We start from the raw sequence: 26,978 nt of genomic DNA, 5'->3' as shown, positions 1-26,978 counted from the left end.
ACTATAAAAGTTCATTATTTAAACTCGACAACCTATGTTTACATCTAGAGTTACAAATGTTTTATTCTATAATAAATTATCTTTTGTATTTATGTTTTAATTGATATTAGATTGTGTTTTTATTAGATAAGCACGCCGACTTAGGATCAAATACAGGGTCTGTTTACTCATAAGCAATTTTTGAATTTCGCGATTGTTTCAGAAATAAATAAATATTCTAGTTTATTGGATGTGGTATATTTAAATGTAACATTGTAAATAATGAATTTGTAAATTTTTGACTCAATGTTTGTTAGTAGTTTATGAGTTCTTAGAAAAAATATATGTTGATGAATCATAAAAGTAATCGTGAAGTAAATTTAAAGTGTATCAAGCAAAACAGTAATAATATTGTTCACATACAATTTTTTTATTGTTCATTTACGCGAGAGAACTCACGGACTACTGCTACTCGACTGCTACCAGGATTAGATCAAACAATTGGTTTTTGGAAGGGATCAGTGTTTGATATTGTTTTAAGTTGTTATATTTTTGTATGAAATAATTAGGACTTAAACGTGTTTTATTATGCAAATTGATGTAACACCCAAAGATACACATAATGACATGTACGTATTTTAAATACGCTGTTTTTAAATATCGTGTTTATATGATTGTAGTGAAAAGGTACTAAATTGAACCTATCTACCTCCAAAAATCGATTACGAACGGTTGTGTATTGGATTTAGAAATATAATAAAATATCATAGACGTATTAAGTAAGATTAAATGCCAAATTGTGTGTAGAAATAGCAACTATATCTTTTGATGTGTAATTTGATGTTTATAAAAAATAAAACTAGTCATAATTGTTGTTCTTTTGTATAATTTCCTCGGAACTTTAAACCCAAATTGCCAACACTCACGAAAATAAAAATAAAATAATTTTAAATAATAAGGATATGGTAATATTTTTTTGACGTTAGAACTGGCTGAAAAAATCCAGTAATCCGTTGCCATAACCCTCCTTATTCAAAGCCAACCAAAAATAAATAAAGCTAAAGACTTCAACATCGCATACAATGCGGCATCTTTATTCCCGTGTTGCAGTTCAGATGTTCGATCGACCGGACCACGGGAATATAATATTCTCCATATTTATACTACCGAAAAACATAACAGTTGTCTATTCACACACCGAATTAATATTTACGTGGCGTTGTAAAACCGGGTATATAATGAGGAACAAAATAGCGTTCTATCCCGTTTCTTTTCGTGTATTTCTAAAATGTGCCTCTTTCTAGTTTGAGCTAAATTAGTAATATGACGATATCTGTTAGTTGCTTCTGTTTAAAATATAAATCTTGCAAATGTACCTTAGAAATGGGATAGAATAATTTTATTTCAGGTAATAACATAAATTATATGAATATAAAATAAAACAAGTTCTATCACTCTTGTGTGACATATTTTATTTACAATTACCTAACCGTTACAAAATATAAAGATAGGTGCTCTATATTAACTATCAACGAATGTTGTTAAATCAAAATACACATATTTTCATTAGGCTACTTTTTAAAACTAAGCAAATGATTGTACATAATAATAGACCCGGAAGTTTTCAGAACTTTATAGTTTGTTAAAAAAAAAGCCATAACAAATCAATATTTCAAAATAAGGCAAAGGCACACGATTTATTCATCGTCAATATAAAACAAATCTGGTTATCTAAATACGAGTTGATTTAAAAGTATAATTTATTTCAGGGATTTAATATATTGGTCTTTACATGGGCTTTTTTAAATCGAAATTAACATATTTATAAAACGTTTACAAATTCTATGGTATGGTTCTTCCACAGCCGTTGAGCGTCGGAGCCCATATTACAATAATAATTGAAAGGCAGTTCTGGTAAGTCAAGGCAGTAATTTTATTAAAATGTTATACGTATTTTTTCAATGATTTGAATATTTTTATTCCACCGTGTTACAGTTCTATTCTATGAAATTAACAAATCATTAAATTTATTTGAGGTCGTAGTCATGATAAAGGCCAAAACCTCACCCAGACATTTAAAATAAGTCGTATTAAATATTGACAATTGATATTTCCTAGCTCGTTACACGTATCATACGTGTAAAAATTTAGATTTAAAAATAAACCATTAGGTATAACTTTATAAACATATATTAATTAATTAACACCTAAAATAGTAAGTATTATTATGAAAATTATGAAAAAGCTAATTATATTTTAAATTTATTCAAAAGGTCTACATAAGTAAAAGTAAAAACAAATGTAATAGTTAATTTTGTGAAATAAACGCTTTAATAAAATCAAATAATGATGTGCGCATAAAATAGAGTGACGCGACTTCTAAAATTCTGTTTCACCACTTTCCAATAAAAATAACATATTTTAATCGGACAGAACTAACAGCCAGATAAATCTGCCTAAAGTTTTGTCATGTAGCTCTATCCGACACTTGTGAAACACAACTTTTTAACATTGTTATGTTACATATAGGGTCTATCAGATACTTTATCAGGAAGCGGTGAAGCAGGCCCTTGGTGTTCTAATTATTTGTGTGTCCATATAACTTCCAGAATCTACACATTTTTAAATTAATACTCATAAACAAATTGTTATGAGCATTATGTAGTGCGAACAATTACGGGCAGTTGCATATTATTATAAATGGTAATAAATCAATCACAACTGCTTGGACAATGGACATTGAAATTTTATTTTTAAAGGACACGTCACTGCGCACCACAGCATGTTACAAAACGTTAAAAGCTACACGCTACCGACGAACTCGGACAGATGCCGAACGCGAATGAAAGAAAATTGCGTAGTTCGTTTCAAAGTTTTTTGTTCACCATAAGGAAAAACCAGCAATGTACATCGAAACCGCAAACTGTTTGTCAAAAGTGTACAACCGGCATAACACTTGTCCTTGTCCCACTTAAGTAACAATTTATTTAAGAAAAGAGACAACAAATGTCATCTAACATTGTAACATGCCGTGTTATCCACAGCTGAGAAAATATTCCCTGAAAACAGCATCGCAAAAAGCTGGCAAATAAAATAACATACCTTATCCCCACACAACTATTTACAACCAGCCGGAGTGATGATCTGGTCTCCGGAGATCACTCCGTGCTCGAGCCTCAGGTGGTTCAGTATGGTGTTGATGCTCATATCGAGGTCGTCCATCTTGAGACACTGGTACTGGCATATCTTGCAAGTGTAGAAGTCCTCTTCGTTCACATCGAACACCTTCCAGATCCATGTGTGGTCCGAGGATTCTGGAGTAGATATGTATGGTTTAAATTTTTGAAAAGAAGTCATTTTTAATTTTCTCTGCAATTTTTTTAGAATTCCGTAACAAAAAAGGTAAAAATTGAACCCCTATTGGATTACGCGTCTGTTAGTCTGTCAAAGCCTTATTTAGCCGTACACTAACGTCATCACATTTTTATTAATTTTTTTGCGGAAAATAAGAAATGATCGTGACAAGTTATACCACATTAGATAAATTATTGTATTACAAAAATTGTATTATAGTTTTTACACCTGGTTCCAGTGAAGGCAAACATGCACACTGGTTGACTGTCTAGTTCATATTGTGTATGCTACTCGTCACTAGATGGCGTTAGTCGTAAGATATGTCAAGGTAAAAGAGGCAGGTTCTTTTTTTCCATAGGTGTTGACATTGACGTGCGTCGACGTACGTCGAATCGCCATGCAATTTCTGCATTGTCCGTCGACGGATGTCAAAAGAACGGAGCACGACTGAGCAAAGGCGTCGGTTTTTAAAGTGACTTAAATGAAATTTTACAGAACACGGGACACACTAAATCTTTTTTATCGAGTGTGGATCTCGTAGAAATAAGTATTATTTTTAAAAAAATAACAATCCGAGAAAATTGTTGAAACTAAATTTGTGGTTGAGCTTTGCGATAGCTGACTCACGCGTCAACTCGTGAACATGCTGCCGGGGGGAATTGGTCAGCTCGATCTCTTATTAAAAAAGTTTGTTAAATACATTTTTTTTCCTTTCATCAACACTCGATCATAATCATAATGTTTCAGTGTACCTTATGACTATGTACTTTATTGTGTACGTACATTGTTATATTACTGAAAAAAAAATACATAAATTTATATTTAAAAAATGATAAGCCCTTCTGGCATGAAAGGGACCAACATTGTTTGAATGAGTTTCTTTCGGCATTTCTTCTCAGCAGTGGTCGTTCCGAAATGCTAGTAGCTTGTAGCATTGGTAAATATAATTGAATTTAGAATATGACGTGAAAAAGTGCCTGTGAAGGCCTAATTTCTGAATAAATGATTTGATTTTGATTTGATTTCGTGAGAACCGAGTATCTTTTGGAAAAATGATACAATAAATAAAAAACGGCACATGGGTAAAATACAAATAAAATTTTTAAATATAAACAATACAAACCTCCAGTTTTATTGTGCCTCATCTTGAGATGTCTGTTCATGTTGCCGGTGGCGTTCCCGCCGTGGCAGATGTTGCGCTTGCACAGCTTGCACTGCGCAAGCGTGCCCGAGATCCGGCTGAAGTACGTCCACACCCAGCTGCGCAGTTTGCCCGGGCTCTCTGTTAAATATATGACGTTATAGAGTTCCGTCACTCAAAAACTACATTGAAAATTTTGATTAAAGAATTTTCAGCCGCCCCGCTTATATGTGATTATCTATGCTGTTAACTGTACTTGTGTTGTTTTTTGTATTTTTGTGATGTGTTCTATTGCTGCGAATAAAGTTTTTTATCTATTGACAATTTAGTTTTAACTGTGGTGATTATGTACCAAATAAAGCATTTTTCTTTCTTTTTTTAGAAAATTTAACCAAGATGATGGCACCCTTTCATTTGCTAGAAAAGTGCATAGTTCCTTAGCTATGTTTGGAAACCGTCAGCTCTTTTATAGTGTCCTTACACTCTTGATTAAATTATCTTTCAAGTAAAAAAAAAACTAGATCAAACTCGGTTCAGCTGGTACGATGCCACGGAAAGACATACATCCTTCTGTTTTCGGGGGTTAAAAAACCAAAATCGTTTATTTCTTTAACTAGATTGGTACAAACTCTCTTGTTTTTATGACGAGGTGATTTTGGTTGTAATAGTTGGAAATCTGGAGAGTGTCCTAGGCTACTTTTTGCGGCGAAGCTGCGGGAAACTGCTAGTAATATACTCTAAGACTATACTTACCACTAGCAATAGTATCAGAAGCCATGTACGTCTCAGTCAAATCTTTATCTAAGATTTCCTGTTTGCAGGAGTCCATATCAATAGTAATGTCTTCATCCTTCTTCCCCTCCATCTCAAGCTGAAAATTTTATGAAATCATCGTTAACACACAGCGACATCTGTAGTCTATATAGATTGTAAATGGTTTTAATAATGTTTTTTGTTAGCCTATTGATGTTGGGCATGCCCACAGCAGTGGGACCCCTTTTTTTCAACAAATCTCTGTCGTGCAGCCTGTTGCCACCCCGCAGTGTATAATAATAGTTAAATATATTGTTTGGAAAGAATGTATTTTTCTAAAAGATTAAAATTGCAATCATGTTCAATAGTAGGCTACACCAAAGCGGCTGGGTGAGGTTCCCGTCCTAAAATAGGACCAGTGCATATTTTGCCATGGATGACAGCAGCCGGCAACAACAGGATTCCCAGGGTTCTTTTTTGTTTTATTTTTTTAAAACCTAGCCTTTTTCTAAAGAGGCAGTAGTTCCAAAAAGACTACTAAACTAAATACCTGCTTGATATGATAAATTTGGAACATAAAAATGAATTAATGCGGATACTGTATTTTTCATATTTTGTGACAACCCTGACTGCATTATCAACGCTGGCGACTAATGCTAGCTAGTTTTACATGTTACCTGAAAAGTCTTAGTGTGCTTCGTCCTCATATGTCTGTTCAAGTTGTTTGTATTGCAGCCTTTAATAGACAATATAGCGTTGCAGAACCGACAGCGGTACATGATGTTGCTCACTTTCTCGAAGTACTTCCACACCCAACTGCGCTTTCTGTTCTCCACTGAAATTATATTAGAGCAACAGATGGCTATATATTTTTCGGAAGCTCGTTGGTTATTTTCTTTAAATAAAGACTACTTCACACATTGACAGCTTTACGTCGGATGCACATTGTCGCCGAACTCTGACATAGGCCGATGCATGAGAGCTATTAATTACAGCCATCAAAAAGTAGCAATTTATACCAAATCGGCAAACTGCATCGCGATAATCGGCAAAAGGTATAAGACACATTGCACAATGTGGTAAATTGACTACACTCTCTCTTATGTGAACATATTCCGGGTATGTTTCATTGCCATTAGACGTCGGAGCCCAGGGTCCGCCTTCCTACATTGTCTTTGCATACATGGTCTTTGGCATCCTTATTTGTCAGACCAATGGCAAATATCCTTGATGACATTAACAAGGATATTACAATATGAAAACAATACTTACATGAAATACTTTTGATTGCTTTCTTCTTTTTCGTCACAATAATATTACTGTCATTTCTTGTCACAACAATATGGCTGTCGATTTCTGACAAAACATCGGAACTGTCTGTGACACCAGTGATCGGCTTCGCTATTTCTTCATTACCAGCTTCACATACTTCACCGATGATCACCTCACGATTCATCGGATCACTGCCATCAGACTTCATAACTTGAAGGAACTCAATACGAAAGCCAACAGAACTGAATGGATTGTCCCGATGCAGATCATAAACTTCTTTGTGGTTCAGTTTTATATGCTCAAGGAGGTCTGGTGATTTTTCCTCGGCATTTATTACGAGCTCGCAAATATTGCATCTGAATTCAGTCTCAGAGTTCTTCAAGAAGTAAATAAGCACCCATTCCGGTTGTTCTGAGAATGAAGTAGTAGGATGATGAGTTTAAATTTTTTATACATTAAAAACTAAATACAAATATACTAATACTTAATCCTTACTAATTTTTAATGGAACAATTTGTATTAGTATATTTCATAATATAACCATCAAATTAGCAGATTTACTTATTATACATATATCTATCTTAAACTTAATTTTAAAAAATCAGGAGAGAAATGAAAACACAAAAGTATTGGTAAACAACATTTTTAATTTCAAGATGTGTGCAAAGGTAAGAAAAAGAAAACATATTTTAAACTAATTATTTATTTATATTGAAATGAAGCTTCAGACAACTAATGCACACCAGTTTTGTTTTCCTATAAAATATTCAAAAGAAACAGTATAAAGTGTAAATTTCATGCAGTAATAATAATGACATCAATGGATAGTATTGTAAAAATAACAATAGGTTATAACACAACTCTTGGCTGAAGTTCGATAAGTTGCATTATTTACAATGCCATTAATATAGAACAATAACTTTTAATCAGAAAACATAGGCTTTTTGTGGTTATGGAAGTCTCTTACAACTTCTACACCATTGGCCTGCATATTTATTGTGGATATACAACCTGTTTTTTGGCGGAATGAACAACACCACTGCTCAGATCCGCACTGCAATCTACTTTTAAAAACATACGTGTACCCTTTGAATAATATTTGATGACCTTTTTTTGTAGGTACACACTGTACCACATCGTCACCTGGAATGGGAGAAAATAGTGTACAATATTTCACTAAACTAGACAAAGTATAGAAGAGTAAAAACACAATTCACTAAGTCACTTGTTGTCATTCTAACAGCCAAAGAAAATAATGACATTTAAACAGTGCCTTTATTTGACTGGCATTTTTATTATGGAATAACAAATATACGTAAGCACAATATAAGAATATAATTTTATAATTTCAATATTAAATAATAAACGGAGGGAAATAATTGTGAAAATAATATTCGTGATGCAACATAGCTGTCAAAAAGGGCACAAACAAGTCAAAATGACATTTTATTCATTTCTTTTTTAATGCTATTGTTGTGTAGCACACTGGCATTTTACCAGTAGAGTACAAAATATCACAAGTCCTTGAAACGGAACATAGTATGACGCGTGGCGTGGCAGTGGTGCCATAATTACACAGTCCAATCAGTAGATGTCACTACCAGTCCTAAAGGAGAGAAACTCACCGCAAATGAATATTTATATTATTTTCATTGATATTTTTCTGGGTATTGTATATTATATAAATAAAATTAATTGTATACCATTCAAAATGGGAATCAGACTGAGACTGAGTTGCAATAGTGTACTGTAGCTACCAAATTTATATAGGTACTATGATTACTTAAAAATTTTAAATTCACATTGTCATAATTTTTGCTTCTATTCTCACTTATATTTTGAGGCCCAGCTGCCACAATCACAGCATATAGCTGGACTAGTTTCCTTTTCCACACCAATGTTTGCGATTTTCTATATTATTAAGTTCTTTTGTCCTCGGTGGCGCAGTGGTGAAGTGCTATCCTCTGAATATATATATATGTATTTGTTATAAAATACAGTATCGTTGAGTTAGTATCCCATAACACAAGTCTCGAACTTGCTTTGGGGCTAGCTCTATCTGTGTGATTTGTTATAATATATTTATTTATTTTGTATTTTAATTCAAAAAACATAAAACGAAACACTACGTTTTATGCTATTGATTATCCTATTGATAACCAACAGATAATACTGTTTTTGGAGTTTTACCAGTCATTTACCTATCTAATTAAACTTTGAACATAAAGTAAATCTTTCATAGTTTCTGCTTTAGATATATATTCTGATTCCTTACTAAAGATCAAAGACTGCTTATGCGAACACCAATCTTTCCACCACTGAAAAAGATCACAAAGGATTGCTTTATACTACTGATAGTATGACGTATAGATACGCAGGTGACCACTAAGAAATAGTGGTCACCTGCGAAATCTGCATCACAATTTACTATCAAAGTTGTATCTATTCCCAGATGATGACAAATACCATTAAACTTTAAACCCCTCCTTCAAGCTAGAAGTGGTGTAGGTCATACAGAAGCATTATGCTATACATTGATAAAAGAATTAGAAGATAATTAGCAAAAAGTAATAAGCAAGCATAAAAATGGCACGAATTGACGCCAGAATTCATGTTCCAATGGGCAACATTTATCTACTACGTTTAACTAAATCACCTCTTAACTTGACGTTATTTTTACACTGCGCGATAGGGAAATGTATATTTATCCTACAACAGAGGTTTCCTGACATGTCGTGGACTTTGAACGTTTATCACTCGTACTTGTAATGAAATGACGTATTTGTAATAATGATTAATAAAGACATTTACTATCTTCTCTTTATTGGAAATAAAACGTTTCACGACAATATTATAATATTATTAAAACAGATGTAAGTAACTACTTACATTGAATTATACAATCACAAGGTCAAGTAGCTTAATTATATTGCTAACAAATGTATTCATTTGTTATCGACAAAATGCTAAATTGTGAATTCGGATCAATAAAAACTATGAAATACGAATTAGCAAACATAGGTACCTAAAGCTTAATTATAACTTATAAATTAAGGATGGAAATAGAAACATTGACATAGTAAACGAAATTCTGGGGTATGAACTAAGTATTGAGTATTTTTAACAAAATTCTTAATTAAAATTACAATATGTTTATTTGTAAATTATCTACTAGTATCTTAAACAAATTGTTGTGAGGGAGACCGCCCGCGGGGTAACCGACTTCTTTACAGTGCCCCAACCTGACCTATCTAAAGAATCATCAAAGAAACTATGACTTCATTAGATTACATACTTTTTTTTTGAGCTCATCCAATCTTCTCAATAAAACAAGAGTCTTAAACAACTTCTCTTTCTCAGTAATATCGTTTGCTGCATCAAGAATGTCATTGGTGGGCGCTTTAGAAATTGTTGCAGAGGAGCTATTTTTATGTGGGTCATTTGCAGTTATGTTTTGTTTTTTGTTTCTTTTAGCGTCATGTTCAATTTTTGCATTGAAACTTTTCTTTTGATATTCAGTATAAACTGCCAATGGTGGCTTAAATAGAACATCTCTACTGTTCACTTCATTGTTAGAATAATTGCTTCGAAGAGTCTGGTTTTCATCTTCTTTATAGGAAACCGTCGAGTCAAAACTACCTATAGCTGTGACCGGGTTAACAAAATTTTCGTTGTATTTTTCATATGCGCCACTAGTATCGTTAACTGTTGATGATGTATGTTTTTTATTCCTAATTTCATTTCCATGTAGATTAAAAATTTCGGTAGCTTCATATTCTCTTAAAAAACATTTGACACACTTTAATTCCAATAACTTGAGTCTTATCTTAACTACGAAAGCTGTCCTGTTTTGGTTTCGCATTGTCATCAATATATACCTACTTAGATCTACGAATCAGGTTAAACTACATATTTTTAAGTTTTGGTTGCTAATAAGATAGAAGAACTAATGGTGGTCTATGAAAATACGATGTGAACGAGTAAGATTCGAACTTATCGATCGCAGTCGACTACGTTATTCATTATAAATGGATAAGGACATTAATAAATAATTTATTAGCCTTTAGTTTATTAGCCACTTCAACATTCAAATAAAACTGGAAAACCCATGAGGGTTCAAAACTCACGGTAAACACGCCTATCGACCAATTGTCAATCTCTGGGTCAAAAGGCGAACGCACTGACCTTTGAACCACTGACGCAGTTTTAATAAAATGAGGTATATTATTATAATAAGTAGGTACATAAAAAAAATGTAAATAACTAAATATGGACATTATTAAACTTCATTCATTTCATGCATTTGGGAACTGCGCCGACGCGAAGCTCGGGTAAAATTGTGAACATCGACTGTGGTCTTACAATCTGTCTATACCGCCTGTCTCAAATTCGAATTAAAAATTATTTATTCAGTTTAGGATGATATACATCACTTATTGAAAAAAAAAAATACTTAAACTAAGTCTACTGCCGGCTTCCAAAGCGCAGGTGAAGAAGAAGCAGCGCAACAAACTTCACCGCAGCCTTTTCTCCAAGGACGTCAATTAACAAATATACATTATTAAAAATTAGGAGGACGAATTTACATCATTATTAAAAATGACAAAATTTGAATGAATAAATAAAATAAAAGTTGTATTTCCAATAAAATTATTGAAAATTGTCACACACAATATATATATATATAAATATAAAAAGCTAAATGTATGATCTGATCGTCTGAGGTCTGACGTCAAGCGTCCTTGGGAATTCTATTGATGCTTACGACATTCACGGAAAGATATGGAGTGGTCCTGTTCTAGGGCGGAACCACACGCTACAAAAGATTTAAAGGATATTATTAAACATTTATTCTACATAGGATCTAAGATAATAGGACATAAGGTCTAAATCTTTGGTGGTAGATGTGTAGGCATAATAACGTTTCTTATTCAATAACGCAAAATTTACTACACTGATTTCGACGAAATTTGGGACAAAAGTAGAATATACTCAGAAATAGCACATAGTGGAGGGTACTTTTTATCTAGACATTCCTACAAGATCGGAGCTCCAATCCCCAATAGAAGTAGCTGATATAATAATAAAATTAAGTAAATAAATGATATAGGTAGGTACTGTAAGTAACTATTTAAGTATTGTAAGGTTGGATTTTAGAATTATACCTCACAGACGGGTATCGTCTGATCTGTCAATGAATTATAGTGTTTTGCGTACAAAGAAGATCGTTCTTGTGTCTTGAAGGATGAGACGGTTTGATTTGTGACATGATGAGTCACAAGAACGCGCAAGCGAATCAGTTATTATAATTTAAATGCGAAATGTAAATTTTAAAAATGTAAAATAGGATTATTTTAATATCAAACGAACACTTAACTACGCTCAATGAATTATTAAATTGGTCGAAGTACAAGGTGACACGTTATCGCATAGTATTACGTTAGTAATGCTTTTGATATACAAGCTTTATCAATTTATATTGTGATAGTGCTTTGTTTACATTAGATTCCGGCAATTTGTGAAGTTACTGAGAGTCAACGGTTATTGTTACAATGCAAAACGGTGGACAGTGCCGGGGTTAGACTAACATATGCTTGTATGTCTGCCTAGGGCGCTAGATATAAAGGGGCGCCTCAGTTTTTTATAGGTATTATATAGTCTACATGTTCACAAAAACTATTGATTTATCTAGCAGGAAAACGAAAGGAAAACATTCTGTCGACCGGTTTTCGCCGACTTACTTTGCAATTTCAATTACCATAAAAAGTCATTGATAAAAAACTTCATAAAATATAGCCTATGTCCGTTCCGACATTCCATTCTACATATTGATGATTTTTTTAAATCGGTCCAGTAGTTACCCCAAATATACAAACACTTCCTCATTTATAATGTTAGTGTGGATTCTCTTTGTTGCATATACGTTCAATAATATACCTATTAGAGGTCTATAAAAACAGAATCAACCTATTCTGTGTACCTATGTACCTACCGACGTACAATAATGACGACATTGTTTCGTAAATGAACTTTGCACTCATACGAGTTTTAAGGATGTTGTATTCGTATCAGGTACATATGTACACTTGTTAGTGGACTTTGATCATCATGCGATTGTAATAACTTATTTTTAGTTCTGAACTTTAGTTTGATAGCTCGGACAGAAAAACAATACTTTAGAATCCTATTTTTACTGCAATGTATTCTATACATATGTATAGTAAACAGTAAGTGGGCTTTGTCTGTAAATTATGGAACTAACAGAAGAAGCCATAACATTTTTTTTAGAAACTTCGTATCTCTCTGTATCTTTGATGAAAGAAATTGATTTAGAACAAAATTTGACCACAGAACAAAATTACTCCGTAGTAAGTCAGAATGTCGTACTGGGAACTATGGAAGTTGTTCACTATCGCGCTAAATAAATGAGTTTGGATCTTTACCGCGCTTTTTAAACCCCCGATGACAGGAGTAAATATAAGTTTAACATGTATGTATATGTATGTATTCCGTAGCATCATAACAAGCCAAATGGCTGAACTGATTTGGATCTAGTTTGTTTTATTTAAAAGGGAATTTATTTTAATCGAGACTGTTCTTAGCTATGTGTGGAAAATGTGTATTCAGCTAGATTTTATTTACTGTTTCGGTTACAAGTTTGTCTTCGAAACTTATTGTATTTACTACTTTTAAACTTTCGCGTTGCATAATTATATAGTAAAAAACAGGTATTAAAATTAATGTATGTGCGCGTTTAATACCTGTTATTTAGTATATAATTGCGTACTTTGTATGAGTGCTATGCAGCAATGTATGCCTAATCCGCCAAGTTCGGCGAGTCCGCTATAGTATGCAACGATCGAGATTCAACTCCGATCTAGCTAAAGTTATTATAGTATAGTGCCTATAGTTATTAGCGTCATATAGCTCTCTAATTAATCTTCAAATTCAATTTCTCAATTCCGCCATCGTATTATGTATATCTATTTTAAAAAGTCAATATGATTTGGAGGGCAGAAAGTTTACTTTGCCTAGAAAACTGAAAAACCCAATAAGACATTTACATGTTACACGACTTTATGACTAACACAGATAAGGTGGAATCAAATTCCACGTTTATCCTAATCGATTGTTGTGGAGATTACCTCGGTTATCGTTACGTTTTGATAATTATCTGTGTGAAGATAAGATTTTTTTGAACACATTTCACTAGGTTACTACGTGTTATTATATATGTAGATGGTAATTTAGCATTCATAAGGCTAAAGGTTGCTTCATTCCTTACGGGGTAGACAAAACCAACAGGCCTAAAACAAGAGGACCATGTTTAGATATAGCTGAATAGCTAACATATGCATAAAAAATATTATAAATGGGAGTCTTATCTATCACCCTTTCACGGCTAAACCACTGTACCGATTTTGATGAAATTTGGTATGCGTGTATTTAAAAACCCGAGTTCAACATACATTAACGAATATTCCAGTCATTAATAAGATCTCGTACAAGTGAGCGAGACACAAAACAATTCAGATGATTTATTTGATCTTGCTGATCGATCGGTCATCTCATCTCGTCTGCGATATTGATTCCTACTGGCTCATAAATGACTCATTTGTACGCCCTACCAATTGGTACTTAATGATGGTTAAAAATAAGATACAGTAGACATGTACCTATTGTCTACTCCCATTTTTACGGGTCATAATGTATGTGTACGCAAACTCCACAGTACTTATTGTTGAATTTTGTAGAAAATAAATTAAATGTTAGTACAGTCAATAGCACATCAACCTTCAGAAATTCATTGCAAACTCGCCGCTATTACCGCGCCATAGAGGATCATTCAGGGTAACTTGATGTGCTGTTGACTGTACAAACCTATACGTTCTAAAATAAAACAATAATTATCCATGAAAGTTTCTAAAACGTCTATTTTAATGTATCTTGCTGTGAATTAATAAAATGATATGGTAAGATTGTTTTCATTATAAGTGTTTACATAATAAAGACTTAAGAAAAACAAGAGTTTCTCAAATAAATAAAAAGGCAATAAAACACACTAATCAAGGCTTTTGTCCATTTATATTCGTATTTGGTTTAAATACATTAAGGCACAGTATACTACAATATCAAATGGAACTTTCGTTCTGTTATTCATTAAAAAGATAAAGCATACTATAAGCTAAAATATGTTTTCTCGCTCTATCAATGGCAAATATTGTGAAATGCGACAGTGACATAACATACTTTAGCTTGAAGTATGCTTTAACTTTTTTAGGAATAATGGGGTATATAAATATTTATCACTGATAAATTTTAAAGCTTAGCAACGCAGTAGCCTACCGAAGACAATTGCAGTTTTATATGGTCTAATAAGATTTTAAAAAATCATCTATTCCAAAGATCTCTTAGAAGATTATCTGCACAGGGGATTTTCAAACGTAATCTGTAAAACTTTTGACCAAAAACAAATCCAATGAGTTTGTAGATTATCAGTCCAGAAACAACCCCAGTCGGGGGTGCGAAAGGAGTTTTTGGACAAAATGTCTGACAATCAAGGAGGATGCGTGTCAAAGGTTATAAAGGACGCCGAAGACCGTGCGAATTTAAATCAAACGAGGTAGGCGACAAGTTAACCTTTCGCCTATTATTCCCGGTTGTTCTTTAAAACAACTGGTAAGAGAGAGGACGAAAACACTGATAATCGTCTAAGGACTATTTGGAATTAGACAGTAAATGGGGAGTGTCGCTAAGATAAAAACAATCAAACTATACATGATACATACGTAACATAGCAAAAAAACCCTGACAGAGACCACAGATGTTATAAAAAAAAAGTAATACATATAAGATTTCGCGGAAATCTGGTATAGTAGTAAAATAAGGTATTTAAAAATACAGAGGTTGTTAGTAGTAATGGTAGTAGATTAAAAACACAAAACGTACTGTATTTTAAATGCACTAGGTAGATATTATACCGATACACACATACATCTATCTACGTTTAAAATCTCTAGTGGTAGTAGACATTTATTGTATTATAAAGATGAATATTGGCAAAATAAATAAAAATACCATAAAATCAACATACAAAATCAGTAAAATACTGAAGTCTGACAACAAATATAAAACGAAAATGCAATATATTCAATAACATTTTTTTTAACTAATTTAAGAATAGATTAACATTAATAATATTTTGGAAGTATACATTTTTAAATCTTCAAAACAAAGGAAATAAAATACAAAATATAGGAATGATAACATAAATTTTCTTTTTTTTCTGTTTGAATGAGTGCTTTAAACATGGCTCTATATGAACAAAAGCAATGCTGCCAATATATAAACTTACATCAGGTATAGGTAAGTTAAATCTTTGATGAAATTTGTATATGGCAGTACAGTTGCCTTGTTTTGTTCAAACATTTGTAAACAAAAATGACTAATCATAAATAAAATTATACAAAATTAGCAACAAAGATGACAAATCTTAATATCAAAACTTTAAAATACACAAAGTAGATTTTAACACTAATATTTTTATTCACATTTCATAATCCTCGAGATCTTATTTTGACAATTATGTACATTTTTAAGAACTGACTGTAACTTTAAATGTATCGTTCTGTCCTGATGTCAAAACAGGTCTCTAATCTAGTTATACTTTAAATAGTACAAAAACAGTTCCACTTTTTGCAAGCAAATTCGCAAAGTAGGAAGCAGTTATTACATTCACAACAAGATTAAGGGCAGTGAAACACAAAAAGTTTCAAAATACTTTTAATCGTTAGTTACACTGTCATGTTAGGGTGTAGTCTTGTCCGGTATTGGAGGGAGACTGTATGACTTTCCATCTGGGGTCATCCAGCATGTTGGTGGATCATGGTTGTGTCTTCCGATGCTTTCCGTAACCTTCCCATTGTTGTTTATTCTTAATTTTGCCGGACAGCATCGACTGAAGAAATACCAACAATACCATAGTTGGCTACCATAAGCTTTCTTGTACATGAATCTAAATGTATGATTTTGGTAAATAAACAGCTTCGAATTCCCTCTTGTGTTGATGAAAATACCTGAAAGCATTATTAAGTTTAGGTGAATTCACTCATACAAGTGAATAGACTTAAATTTTAGGTTAATTCTTATAATTAATAAATAACCAAGACACTAGGGATGTGAACTCCTGTATATTTATTATTAAAACTTTGAATTGATTGTTTGCTATTCTTAACAAGTAAGCTTGTTAATAGAATATTAATGATCTCAGATAGGAAGGAAAATGAAACAAACATTGAATCATGTTGTTTATTAGCAAAAAACATCTTGTTGAGTTTTGCCAGCGTGGTGGCCTGAAACATAGTTCAAAGTACATGGCAATATTTGTATTCAAAGCCGAGGATCCTAAGGGAAAATTTTCAATTACCTATTTATTTGTTTCATAATATTTTAAAAAATCTATTTCTTATTATTTACCTTAAAAAAATAATTAAAGAATAAAGAAAGAGTAATTGTTAATATTATAAATTAATTTTAAATGCTTTTTCACTTTTGATACATATTATCCTATAAATATACTATGTGCATATGCACAAATGTTTATTTTAGTAAAATATTTACTATCTACTGTAATATATGAACACATTAGATATAAAAGAATTAGATATGAGACAAATATGATTGTAAACTTTACCATAGGTAGGGGCATCTGATGAACAAAAACATAGTGTAAAATTATTAATTTAGCGTTTATACCTAATTAAAACATAACCTAATTAAAATTGATTTTGTTGGTAGGTAAGTAATTCTTCATATGCACAAATCAAAACATCACAAAAACCATTCTTTTTTATTCGACCTGCTAAAAATGTTTACGTGATACACTTTATTGTTTTAATATATACACACAATTATATAACTAGCACAATACATAGCAGGTTTGCAATTTTCTTGATGCAAAAACACTAATATTTTTACAAGTGCTATTCGGAACTTTGACACAAGTTAACTTTGCAAACTTTGTGATATAAAAAACACAATTTTACGAATCAGTTCCTTTGTTAAAAATGCTGTAACAATACATTTCTCTTGGGAAGAAATATTTCCGAAAGGTTACATTTTCCGAAACACAATTTTTCTGTTCACTAGGAAGACAACCTCGACTTCTACTATCGATATCCAATCGACACTTTCCTTCATCCTTTGCTTTGCTGCTCACATTTATTTTTATAAAATATGATGACATTGACTTTGACGTATTTTTTTTTATAGACCAGACACATAGGCAAGACGACATACTTATTTGTACAGCGAATCATACGGAGCCCTCGGTGTGCGAGTCGCACTTGACGGGACGTATTTTTCAAATTATTTTAACTAAAATAGCCTATCTATCAAACAAACACATCATCGAAGATTGAGCGCTCGCCTCACAGACATTTTATGTAGGCGAGCATTACGTTTTGGTTCGACCGCCGCACACACACAGAATTTTCATTCGGTTACAGATTAGTATTGTACAAAACGGCTTAAAATAGGCAGTATTACTGCACATTTATCCCGCCAGAGTACAACACTGTATGTTAGGTACACAAAAGTTTTGCCGCCTTTTGCTATGTCGATTAAAACGTTTATTTTAGAGTAGTGTGTCATATACAACAATGTAGCATATTCGGGTGCCGAAATATTGGGAAAAATCGTTTTCCATAAGATAAAAACTTCCAAAACTATGGGATACGCCTCATGCTGTAAAATTTTCGAACCAGTAAACGGTCGAAAAGAAGCTCGGAACACTTCACACGTGAAGACTTATTAAAATATGGACTTCATACAGGTAAGACCTTCAGTCCAAATCAAGTTTATATAAGTTTATGACCACAGTTGAACAATTAATGCAGAACATAACCGAAAATAGTGTTATTATTTTCAGGATAATCCACTAAATCCTTCCTTTTAAACTCGCACCACGATTGCGTAGGAGATATTTTTGGTCGTAGATCTGCAACAATATTGAAAATGTGCGCATTTTGCCTCCATTGGCAATGTTTGTGTACCTTATTTGTACCAGTAGTGCCATCTGCGCTGAGCTTTGCGTAATATGCCCTATTCGATTGTATCGTGAATTAATTACATCTTGTTCTAATATTTATTTAATGTATAAATCATACACAGTGTATTTTTATACTAAAGTTCAAATTTTATTTGGTATACAAAAAAAAAACAATTGTTAAAATATTCACCAAAATAGTTTTTAAGATAATATATATTGGAAAATGGCTGTTAAAACTTAAAACTCCTCAAATCTAGCTACAAAGTTAAAGTAGTTAACTGGCAACACTGTGGATCTGAAAAATGAAATAGGTTATATGAAAGCGTCCTGACTCGCGTTTAGAATACAAGATTTACGTAAACCGGAACGCTGTCCTCATCCTGAAACGTCAGTCCAATGAAAAAAAAAAAAAGCGAGTGAGTGACCGACACTACAACAGAAAACACAACAGTGAGCTGAGCGTGCATTACATCAGTCAGCCTGCATTCTGTGTTTATTTGTGCTTCGTAGTTTTTTTTTTAATTTTTAGTGTCACTGTACTTTTTTGAAACTTATTTAGGTACTTTGTTATGTTAAACAAGCCTTTAGCTGTATAGTGAATATAAATAAAGTGACGTCAATGTGTGTTGGCTGGTTGTGTGCTTTGCTGGAGACAATTAAAAATTATTATTGTTGTTTCTAATATTAATAAAAAAATTAAATTGAGTATGTAGAGATTTAGCAAGAGTCTTGGTAAAATGTAGCACACTACAATGTCTAAAATCAGATCTTACTACCTACAAAAAGTACCTATTTTTTCCTTGTCTCAGAACAACTCCAAGTCTTTTGCAGGAGTTATTTACTATATCATAAATAATGTAATATTTTCTTAGTATGTACAATACATACAACTTTTTCATTTAAGTTTTGCCTTTATGTAGTATTCATTGAAGTTTTATTAAAACAATATAAAATCTATTGAACTTTTATTTTCCAATTATCATCCTATACATATATATATATAAGCTATTATTTTAGGTATCTGCTGCTATATATGATGCCATATTTAGCATCTGAACATATATTTTCTCAGTATTGAATTGTTTCAAATTATGGGTATTCAGTCAAGAATAACTGAACCTACAGTTGCTTTTACTAGTACCACAGTATTGTCATTTATGAGGTTAAATTATACTTTAATTAACACTGGGCTTTACCATACAAAACATAACACAAATTTAAAATTTCAGTGGCAAATTTTGTACCGACAAGAAAAGGCAGTTTTCTTTTGGTTCATGAAGGATTTGCTTTTCGTCTGAAAAACAAATTGGCTTTCGGGAAGAAACAATGGTACTGCACATCACGGACAAAAACTGGTTGCCAAGTGGATGTTACAACTGCAATGCTAGGATTAAGAGCTGTAATCAGCCGGGTGAGGAACCAGCATAACCACCCTGTTCCAGGATTCTACCGAAGAAAAGATGGTTCCTTCAAAATTGTTTGAAAAATTTTCTCACTTCTACTAAGACTGATTTTGTAATTTTTACCTCATTTCGTACCTTTTAGAATTATAATTTTTTTATGATAAATTTTGATTAGATTTAATTAAAATAAGTTTAAATTGAAAATTGTGACTGAAGAATTAAAAAGACTGTTTGCATAGAATTTAAGAAGATATTTTTATAACTTCATTACATAGTTCATTGTAATTTCAAACAAAACTTTAGGAGATTTTACTTTTAAGGTTTTAAAAATGTGACTGATATTATCTACCTCTTTTTTTAGTTATGTAATTGTGATAAGATATAATAAAATACATTTAATAATGAATATTAAGCATTTTAATTTTTAAGAACTTTGATAGATGATTTGGACAAATAAATATGAAAGTCTATAAAATATTCAAAATTTCCTGATTATCAAGTCATCTACATAGGATGATTATCTTGATTTAAAATTTCAGAATTAACATGTTTTGATTTTTAGTTAAGAAAAAAGCGCCCATGTGCTAGGAACACACTGGCGCCCTCAAGTTCATTCCTATTTGTGTCACACCGCGATTTGTAACACTGCTACACATCGGGAGAATAATTTCCATTGTGCAGCAGTGTCACACAATGCAAATATCTTCCTCCTAATGAATAATACTTTTGGAGTAATAATACTGAATAAGTCTCTTATATTTTCTGATATCCCTGACTACTTTGTTTACGCTGGCGGCACCAGTAATTGGCAAGGCAGTGCACGTGCTGAATGCGAGTTTTGCATGCACCCTCTTTCGACGTCTGGGAACACATGAACCAATGAGGCAATATTTTATCTAATCATTGAAATATGATTTTAAGCTCTACAAGATGTGTTCATGAAGGAGAATGAAAAGAAATATCAAAATATAGTCATCGTTTATTAAAACAAAGATACAAATGAAAAAATACCAACAATTTACACATTGTAAATTACTCTCACTAGATTAGCTTTTTAAATTTTCGTTCGCATTGCTCCCGCGGGAATTTCAGAATTTTAGTCTTTGGACTTCCTCGTGAGAGGCAAAATAATCATTTTTCATACTGGACCAGTGTAGTTCCAGATTTGTGCGCGATTAAACAAATACAACACTACATCATTGATAATATCGATTGTATAGGAATGACTTAGTATCGACCCGACTATGCATATGAGTCCCGTACGCAGCCAGCACTATATTATTGTCGTCTGACGTCCAAATGTGAGCTCTGCAGTTCTTTACTTTCGAACAATACCATCTCCATCCATGCTTGATACGGGTCGGATACCTCGAGTAAGTATAACCCTTATACAGAAGGAGAGGGCGACCTCGCTTTGATAACAACTCAACAGCTACTAAAAATAAATGTCTTGATAATTTATCCAAATAAGTATGGCTTGACTTATTGAGTAAGAATAAAAAGAAGCCTGTCACGTTGAATAATTAGATATTTCACAATTTAAAAGATGGGTAAAATAATAAAAGCCATTAAAATGAAAAATGTTATTACTTTATTAAGGTTTTTTTACATAGACAAATTTTGATTTTATGTAAACATGCTTTTGACTTAATTTTGCTTAACCACAAACACAATAATTATTAATATAGTATAAACTAAATAATTACAACTTATTTTAACATTATCTATTAAACTAAAACTTTTCTTTGTCTCGGTTATCATTATCATCGAAACAATGATTCTTCGATGGCAAAGAAAGGTTAAAAAATATTTCGTGATGCCAAAGAAAAATTTCCATCTATTGTCTATTCCTATACAAAATTTTGTCACTTAGCAGAATAAACCTTGAGTTTCGCAAATAATTTAAAAAAATATTCCATAGATAAAAAGTAACAGTTGAAATTAAGGACTAGGTACATAGATATTTAATATTACTAATGAAATAAACATACCTATATATATATCTTATTTATTTTCAATGACGTCAATAAAATTTATTTCAGAACAATAGTGGTCACCTTGAAACTGAGTTTGATCACTTCTCTCTGATGCTCTCGTAAAGGAAATAAGACCTGACCAATAAAGTCGGCCGTAAACCCAACTAGATTATAATTGGGTTTACCACGGACTGGTCAATAAAATTTATTTCAGAACAATAGTGGTCACCTTGAAACTGAGTTTGATCACTTCTCTCTGATGCTCTCGTAAAGGAAATAAGACCTGACCAATAAAGTCGGCCGTAAACCCAACTAGATTATAATTGGGTTTACCACGGACTGTTTAGGAAGAAACTGGGAAAATACTGGGCGTAAACCCATCTTTGACGTTACGAACGCGTCAAAGTTTTCATGTTTTTAATTACTACGATTACTGGGTTTCATACAAAAAAGGTTGTCTAAGAGCTCCCATGACATTATCTCGTTTGAGATAGTACTTCGGTGGAGGATGACAATGTTGTTCAGAAGTTGAGATTATGTAGTTATCGCTATCAGTGAATACACAGCTTCGGCAATTCTTCATGGTTGAGCATACCCACCTGGCCTTGTCGCCTTTGACATATTGCTGTCGATATGTGTACTGGCGGAATAGCAGCATCTCACGGCCTTTACGAGACGTGATGACTATTGCCGTGTCTGTAATAATTGAACACCATATTTTTTCAATCACATTCTTTAAAAGTGCTTTTAACAGTACAGATTATAATTAATTTTGTATAATTTATTTACTTCCCAATAAAGTTAATACTTTAGGTTCGTCTGGGTTCAGATTAAGTTCTCTCAATAACACTTCCATTATTATAATATTTAACACATCACATCACAGAGGATATTGGTGGACACCATCAATGACTCCGCATTCGTCACAATTTAGTGAATTAGTTTTTTTCGTTAGGAATCCAAATTTACCCTCGATTGATAGGTAATGCCCTGAACATCGTGTAGGACCACTGTATGTCGTACTGAGGATGTCATAAAAGACGACTAAGGGAAACAGTCCGGGGTGTTGATAGACAACAATAGCATTTCCAAAGATTTTACGTATGTCAGGCCGACATGTTTTTAAATCACACTTAAAATTTTTAAGGAAGTGTCAAAAGCAAACTTTTTACACTGACCTCAAGCTTCTAGGCAACCGTTCCTAGACGTCATCATTTTGACTCGCAAACAAGAAAAGTACTTACCATCTTGATCCAAATCAAATTTGTCCACGCGGGCACCAGAGTGACTGTGCTCTTGATTTGACATTATGATTTCATCGTCATCATTTAGATACACGAATGCGTTACACTGCTTGTTCACTGAACAGACCCATCGGACGCCAGTCTTTGATTTATAAGCTTTCCTATATCGGTGGCCATTGAATTGCAATATGGTCTTTCCTTTTCTCGACTGAACAAACACGGGTACGTCTTCACCATCGTACTCCTCTACATCATCGGCTTCGTCCAATATTTCAACATATTCTTCTTTACCTTCTTCTTCACTATCATCTGTTGACAACAAGATTAATTAAGTATTTAAAAAAAAAAAACATATTGGGAAAATACCTAGAATAAAAGCCATAACAATTCTATTACTTTATTACGACAATTTGGAAACGTAGACCAATTTATTATTCTTCAGGAACAGAACAATTCAACTTGGATAAAATTACTTACACGAAAAATTTTTATACTTGCTGAATAAATAGAACATTTGTAACAATAAAATTATTTTAATTTTATATAAAAATTATATACGATAAGTATTTTAACAACATTTACAATAAGTAGGTACTTACTAATTTTACATTAAAAGTGCATGTACAAATCATATTTCTGTGCTAACGTACAGATAGCTGAGTTATTGCCTTTTTGCCTTACTGCAGCACACAAATTCGGCTAGAAGTTATTTTGTAAAACTGTTTATTGTAGCAATACAAATTAACGTTTTCTATATCTATGTTTAAAAAATTGCAGGAGTACTTGAGATTATATAAAGTTTTTATTTTGTCTTCACAACAGTTTCGTATTAAAGTTGTTCTTTAGGAGCTTCTTTGACATGTTCTGGTTTGAGGTAGTACTTCGGAGGCGGATGACAATGATCTGGACATATCTTGATGACGTACGTGTAGTCTTCGCAGTCCGTGAAGATGGAGCCTTTACATTCCTTCTTGGTTGAACATACCCATCTGGCTTTTTTGCCCTTGTTATATTGCATTCTATACGTGTACTGATCGAATAGCAGTATGTAACGACCTCTGAGAGACGTGATGAGTTTTGCCTCGCCTGTAACGATATATTTAATTATCAATTACCATACATCATCAGTCTACCATGTTACAAATGCTTGTTGTAATATCTACGAATAAAAGTATCATTTCGTAATCTATATTATAACTATATAATAAAAAAAAAATCGAGTTCTTTGGTACCTATTCCAAGATATTCGAATGAAACAAAAAAAGAATATTTTATTAATGGATATATGTCTCATACTAAATAAAGCAAAACCAAAATCTATATATCCATCACCCGAGTCTCATTATCTAGAAGCTATACATAAAGGCACTACAAAATAGCAAACGGCACTCACCTATTCGTTCCATGATCCTGTTTACCGCGTTGGTAGAGTGTTCATGCTTTTGATTGTCCATTATAATTTCATCATTATCATTGAGGTACACGTACGCGTTGCAGCGCTTTTCCACAGAACAGACCCATCGGATGCCAAGCTGTGTTCTGTAAGCTTCCCTATATCGGTAACCATTGAATTGCAATATAGTCTTTCCTTTCTTCGATTTGACGAACGTGGCTACGTCTTCACCGTCACAATCATCTGCATCAGTCTCTTTTTCGCTTTCTTCCTCACTTTCTTTGTCACTTCTTTCTTTTTTAATACCTGTCGCCAAAAATGTTGATAAGGTATATTATTCGACTTGTTCTACAAGTGTTTATTCGACGTTTATGTAATTTATTTAAATCTTTTCATCTTAAATGAAAGAACGTTTCGTTTTCACGAATCACGAATTTAAATTCGTGATGTGTGAGGGATTTACATCAAATGAGGTATATCCTCAATTTATATCACCTGCTAATTGAATTTTAATTACCAAACTAGTCACAAAAAATAGTTTCGTAAAACATACAATTAAGGTTACTGAAACTATTTTCAAGCTACTAAAATCGAAATGGTAATTCGGTTTCAAGATCTTGAAATGGAACGAAAGCAAATAAAATAAAACTGCTACCAAAACACAATAGTACTTATTTAATTTAAAGTCTAAAACAAAAACAATAATAACGAAAACAACGCTAAAACAGTTATAACAGCAGCAGTACTTATTTAATTTAAAGTCTAAAACAAAAACAATAATAACGAAAACAAAGCTATAACTATTCATTTACATAAATGTGACATTTGAAAACCAATTTCAAATGAGAGGACAAGTTTAATTCACAGATATAAGATATGTAATGTTCTTGTAACTGTGTTTTAATGATATGAAACGAAAACAGAAAAGAAACTAGTAAAAAAATAAAATACAACGAATAAAAAAATAAAACACTGAATTATAAAACAAAACACGATCAGTTCTACATTATTCGATCCTGAAAAGTGCGACATAGTATTGGTTCATGATTGTGATTATTCCTAATCAATATCACCTCGAAATGTTCATTCAAATAGACAAATACGGTGCAGTTTGTTTGATTATTATTAGGCTCGTTGCAACGCCATTTTGTATTCTTATCAATTGTGATTTCCTTTTCAAATGTATAACCATTGACTATGAGCATTGTTTTTCCATCATGTAAGGATATTACTGTAACTAAAGAAATAAAAATGAAAGAATAAAAACAAGTTTTAATTTTGAAGGTACTACGAATCTATCTACTCTCAATCTACTAAATCTACCTACTTGTTTTACAAAGTGTGTGAGTATAAAATGAGTAAAAAATAGGACAGGAACTTAGAAATCCTTGGAATTTGGATAGCTTTCAAACAGGTTTTGTGGTTAGGTATCGCATGGACTCGTGACTTTCTTTGATAATTTTAATACGTTTCTATATCTATATTGGGATACTAGTTCGATGTGTTCTGTTCATGATGATCATCACGATCTTATTTTGTAAATATACTGCCAAATAAATGAAGTACTTAATAATCAACATCGTTTTGTTAGAATACATACAAAAATACAGTTCAATTAATAGCTACGACGTAAATGGATTTTATTTCAAATTTAAAATTCTTTATTAATTTAACATCAGAAATATTAATAAAAAAATAATTATTTTTTTTTAATTTTGGTACCTATTTGAGTCAGAATCATCTAGCTAGACTATATGCGTAATTTGTAAGACCTCGACCCGATCGCTCTGTTGTTCTCCGTTGTTTTGAGGTATATCGATGGACGACGCATTGTATATGGAACAACGGACCGGCAACGCTCACCTGGACGTAACGGAGCAATGGAGTCGAGCCGTAAAGCGTGTTTTTTTTGCTTTAGCTCTACGTCTCAGTAAGAGATGTTATCAAAGCATGTGACACATAAGGTTGTTTCGGACAACTTGGACAATACGTGGTTACATTCCGTTCCCTGTTTTTGGCTATCTTACTTAGTAATTTTCTTATAGCATCCACGACAGCCGCGCCCTTTCTTAGGGTTACTTATTACAAGAATGTGACTGAATACATCAGCATCTGAAACGTTCATGTGGACTTACTACTCAGAATTAAATTCATTTTGGGTCCAATTCGCCAGACTTTGGCGGAATCGGTATACATTCCTGATTTTTCATTGCGGCAAATAAAATCACTCATACAAACTACGCAATGTTCATTCGCGTCGGCATCTGTCAGAGTTCGGTGATAGTATGGAGCCTACATAAGGCAAAGCCCCAAAACTCACACATCTTCTGGAGTCGGCAGAACGTAAAAGTCCGCCAAAGTATATGGCTAAATGTACATCAGACGCATGTCTAGATACCATTACCTACACTACA

The 26,978-nt window shown here is 32.6% G+C and overlaps 2 protein-coding genes and 1 long non-coding RNA gene across 3 annotated transcripts; all 3 read right to left on the bottom strand.

Annotated features, from left to right (window-relative positions):
* Positions 1 to 1,428: 1,428 nt before the first annotated feature.
* LOC128672208 (uncharacterized) lies at positions 1,429 to 6,905 on the bottom strand. Its single transcript, XM_053749189.2, has 5 exons — positions 6,500 to 6,905; positions 5,905 to 6,062; positions 5,228 to 5,345; positions 4,457 to 4,615; positions 1,429 to 3,293 (listed from the first exon to the last, which is right to left on the bottom strand). The coding sequence occupies exons 1-5, from the start codon at positions 6,705 to 6,707 to the stop codon at positions 3,097 to 3,099; spliced, it is 840 nt and encodes a 279-aa protein (XP_053605164.1). The 5' UTR covers positions 6,708 to 6,905; the 3' UTR covers positions 1,429 to 3,096.
* Positions 6,906 to 14,565: 7,660 nt separating this feature from the next.
* LOC128672205 (uncharacterized) lies at positions 14,566 to 17,965 on the bottom strand. The gene is made up of 2 exons (XR_008404933.1): positions 17,193 to 17,965; positions 14,566 to 16,575 (listed from the first exon to the last, which is right to left on the bottom strand). It is a non-coding gene; the product is annotated as an uncharacterized LOC128672205 (long non-coding RNA).
* A 5,265-nt stretch (positions 17,966 to 23,230) lies between these two features.
* On the bottom strand, positions 23,231 to 26,718 carry LOC128672687 (uncharacterized). Its single transcript, XM_053749984.2, has 4 exons — positions 26,700 to 26,718; positions 24,565 to 24,870; positions 23,771 to 24,257; positions 23,231 to 23,480 (listed from the first exon to the last, which is right to left on the bottom strand). The coding sequence occupies exons 1-3, from the start codon at positions 26,716 to 26,718 to the stop codon at positions 24,001 to 24,003; spliced, it is 582 nt and encodes a 193-aa protein (XP_053605959.1). The 3' UTR covers positions 23,231 to 23,480; positions 23,771 to 24,000.
* Positions 26,719 to 26,978: the final 260 nt, after the last annotated feature.

Source organism: Plodia interpunctella, chromosome 9, assembly GCF_027563975.2.
Source record: "Plodia interpunctella isolate USDA-ARS_2022_Savannah chromosome 9, ilPloInte3.2, whole genome shotgun sequence".
Classification (NCBI taxonomy): domain Eukaryota; kingdom Metazoa; phylum Arthropoda; class Insecta; order Lepidoptera; family Pyralidae; genus Plodia; species Plodia interpunctella.
Note: the sequence above shows the minus strand (reverse complement) of the source record. Positions and strands in the feature narration are given on the sequence as shown.

Coding starts and splice junctions, on each gene's coding strand:
- LOC128672208 (XM_053749189.2), bottom strand. CDS start 6,707: ATGAAGTCTGATGGCAGTGATCCGATGAATCGTGAGGTGATCATCGGT. Junction 6,063..6,499: donor AGCAATCAAAAGTATTTCAT/GTAAGTATTGTT, acceptor ATATAATTTCAG/TGGAGAACAGAAAGCGCAGT. Junction 5,346..5,904: donor AGCACACTAAGACTTTTCAG/GTAACATGTAAA, acceptor TAAAATTTTCAG/CTTGAGATGGAGGGGAAGAA.
- LOC128672687 (XM_053749984.2), bottom strand. Junction 24,258..24,564: donor CAGGATCATGGAACGAATAG/GTGAGTGCCGTT, acceptor ATATCGTTACAG/GCGAGGCAAAACTCATCACG.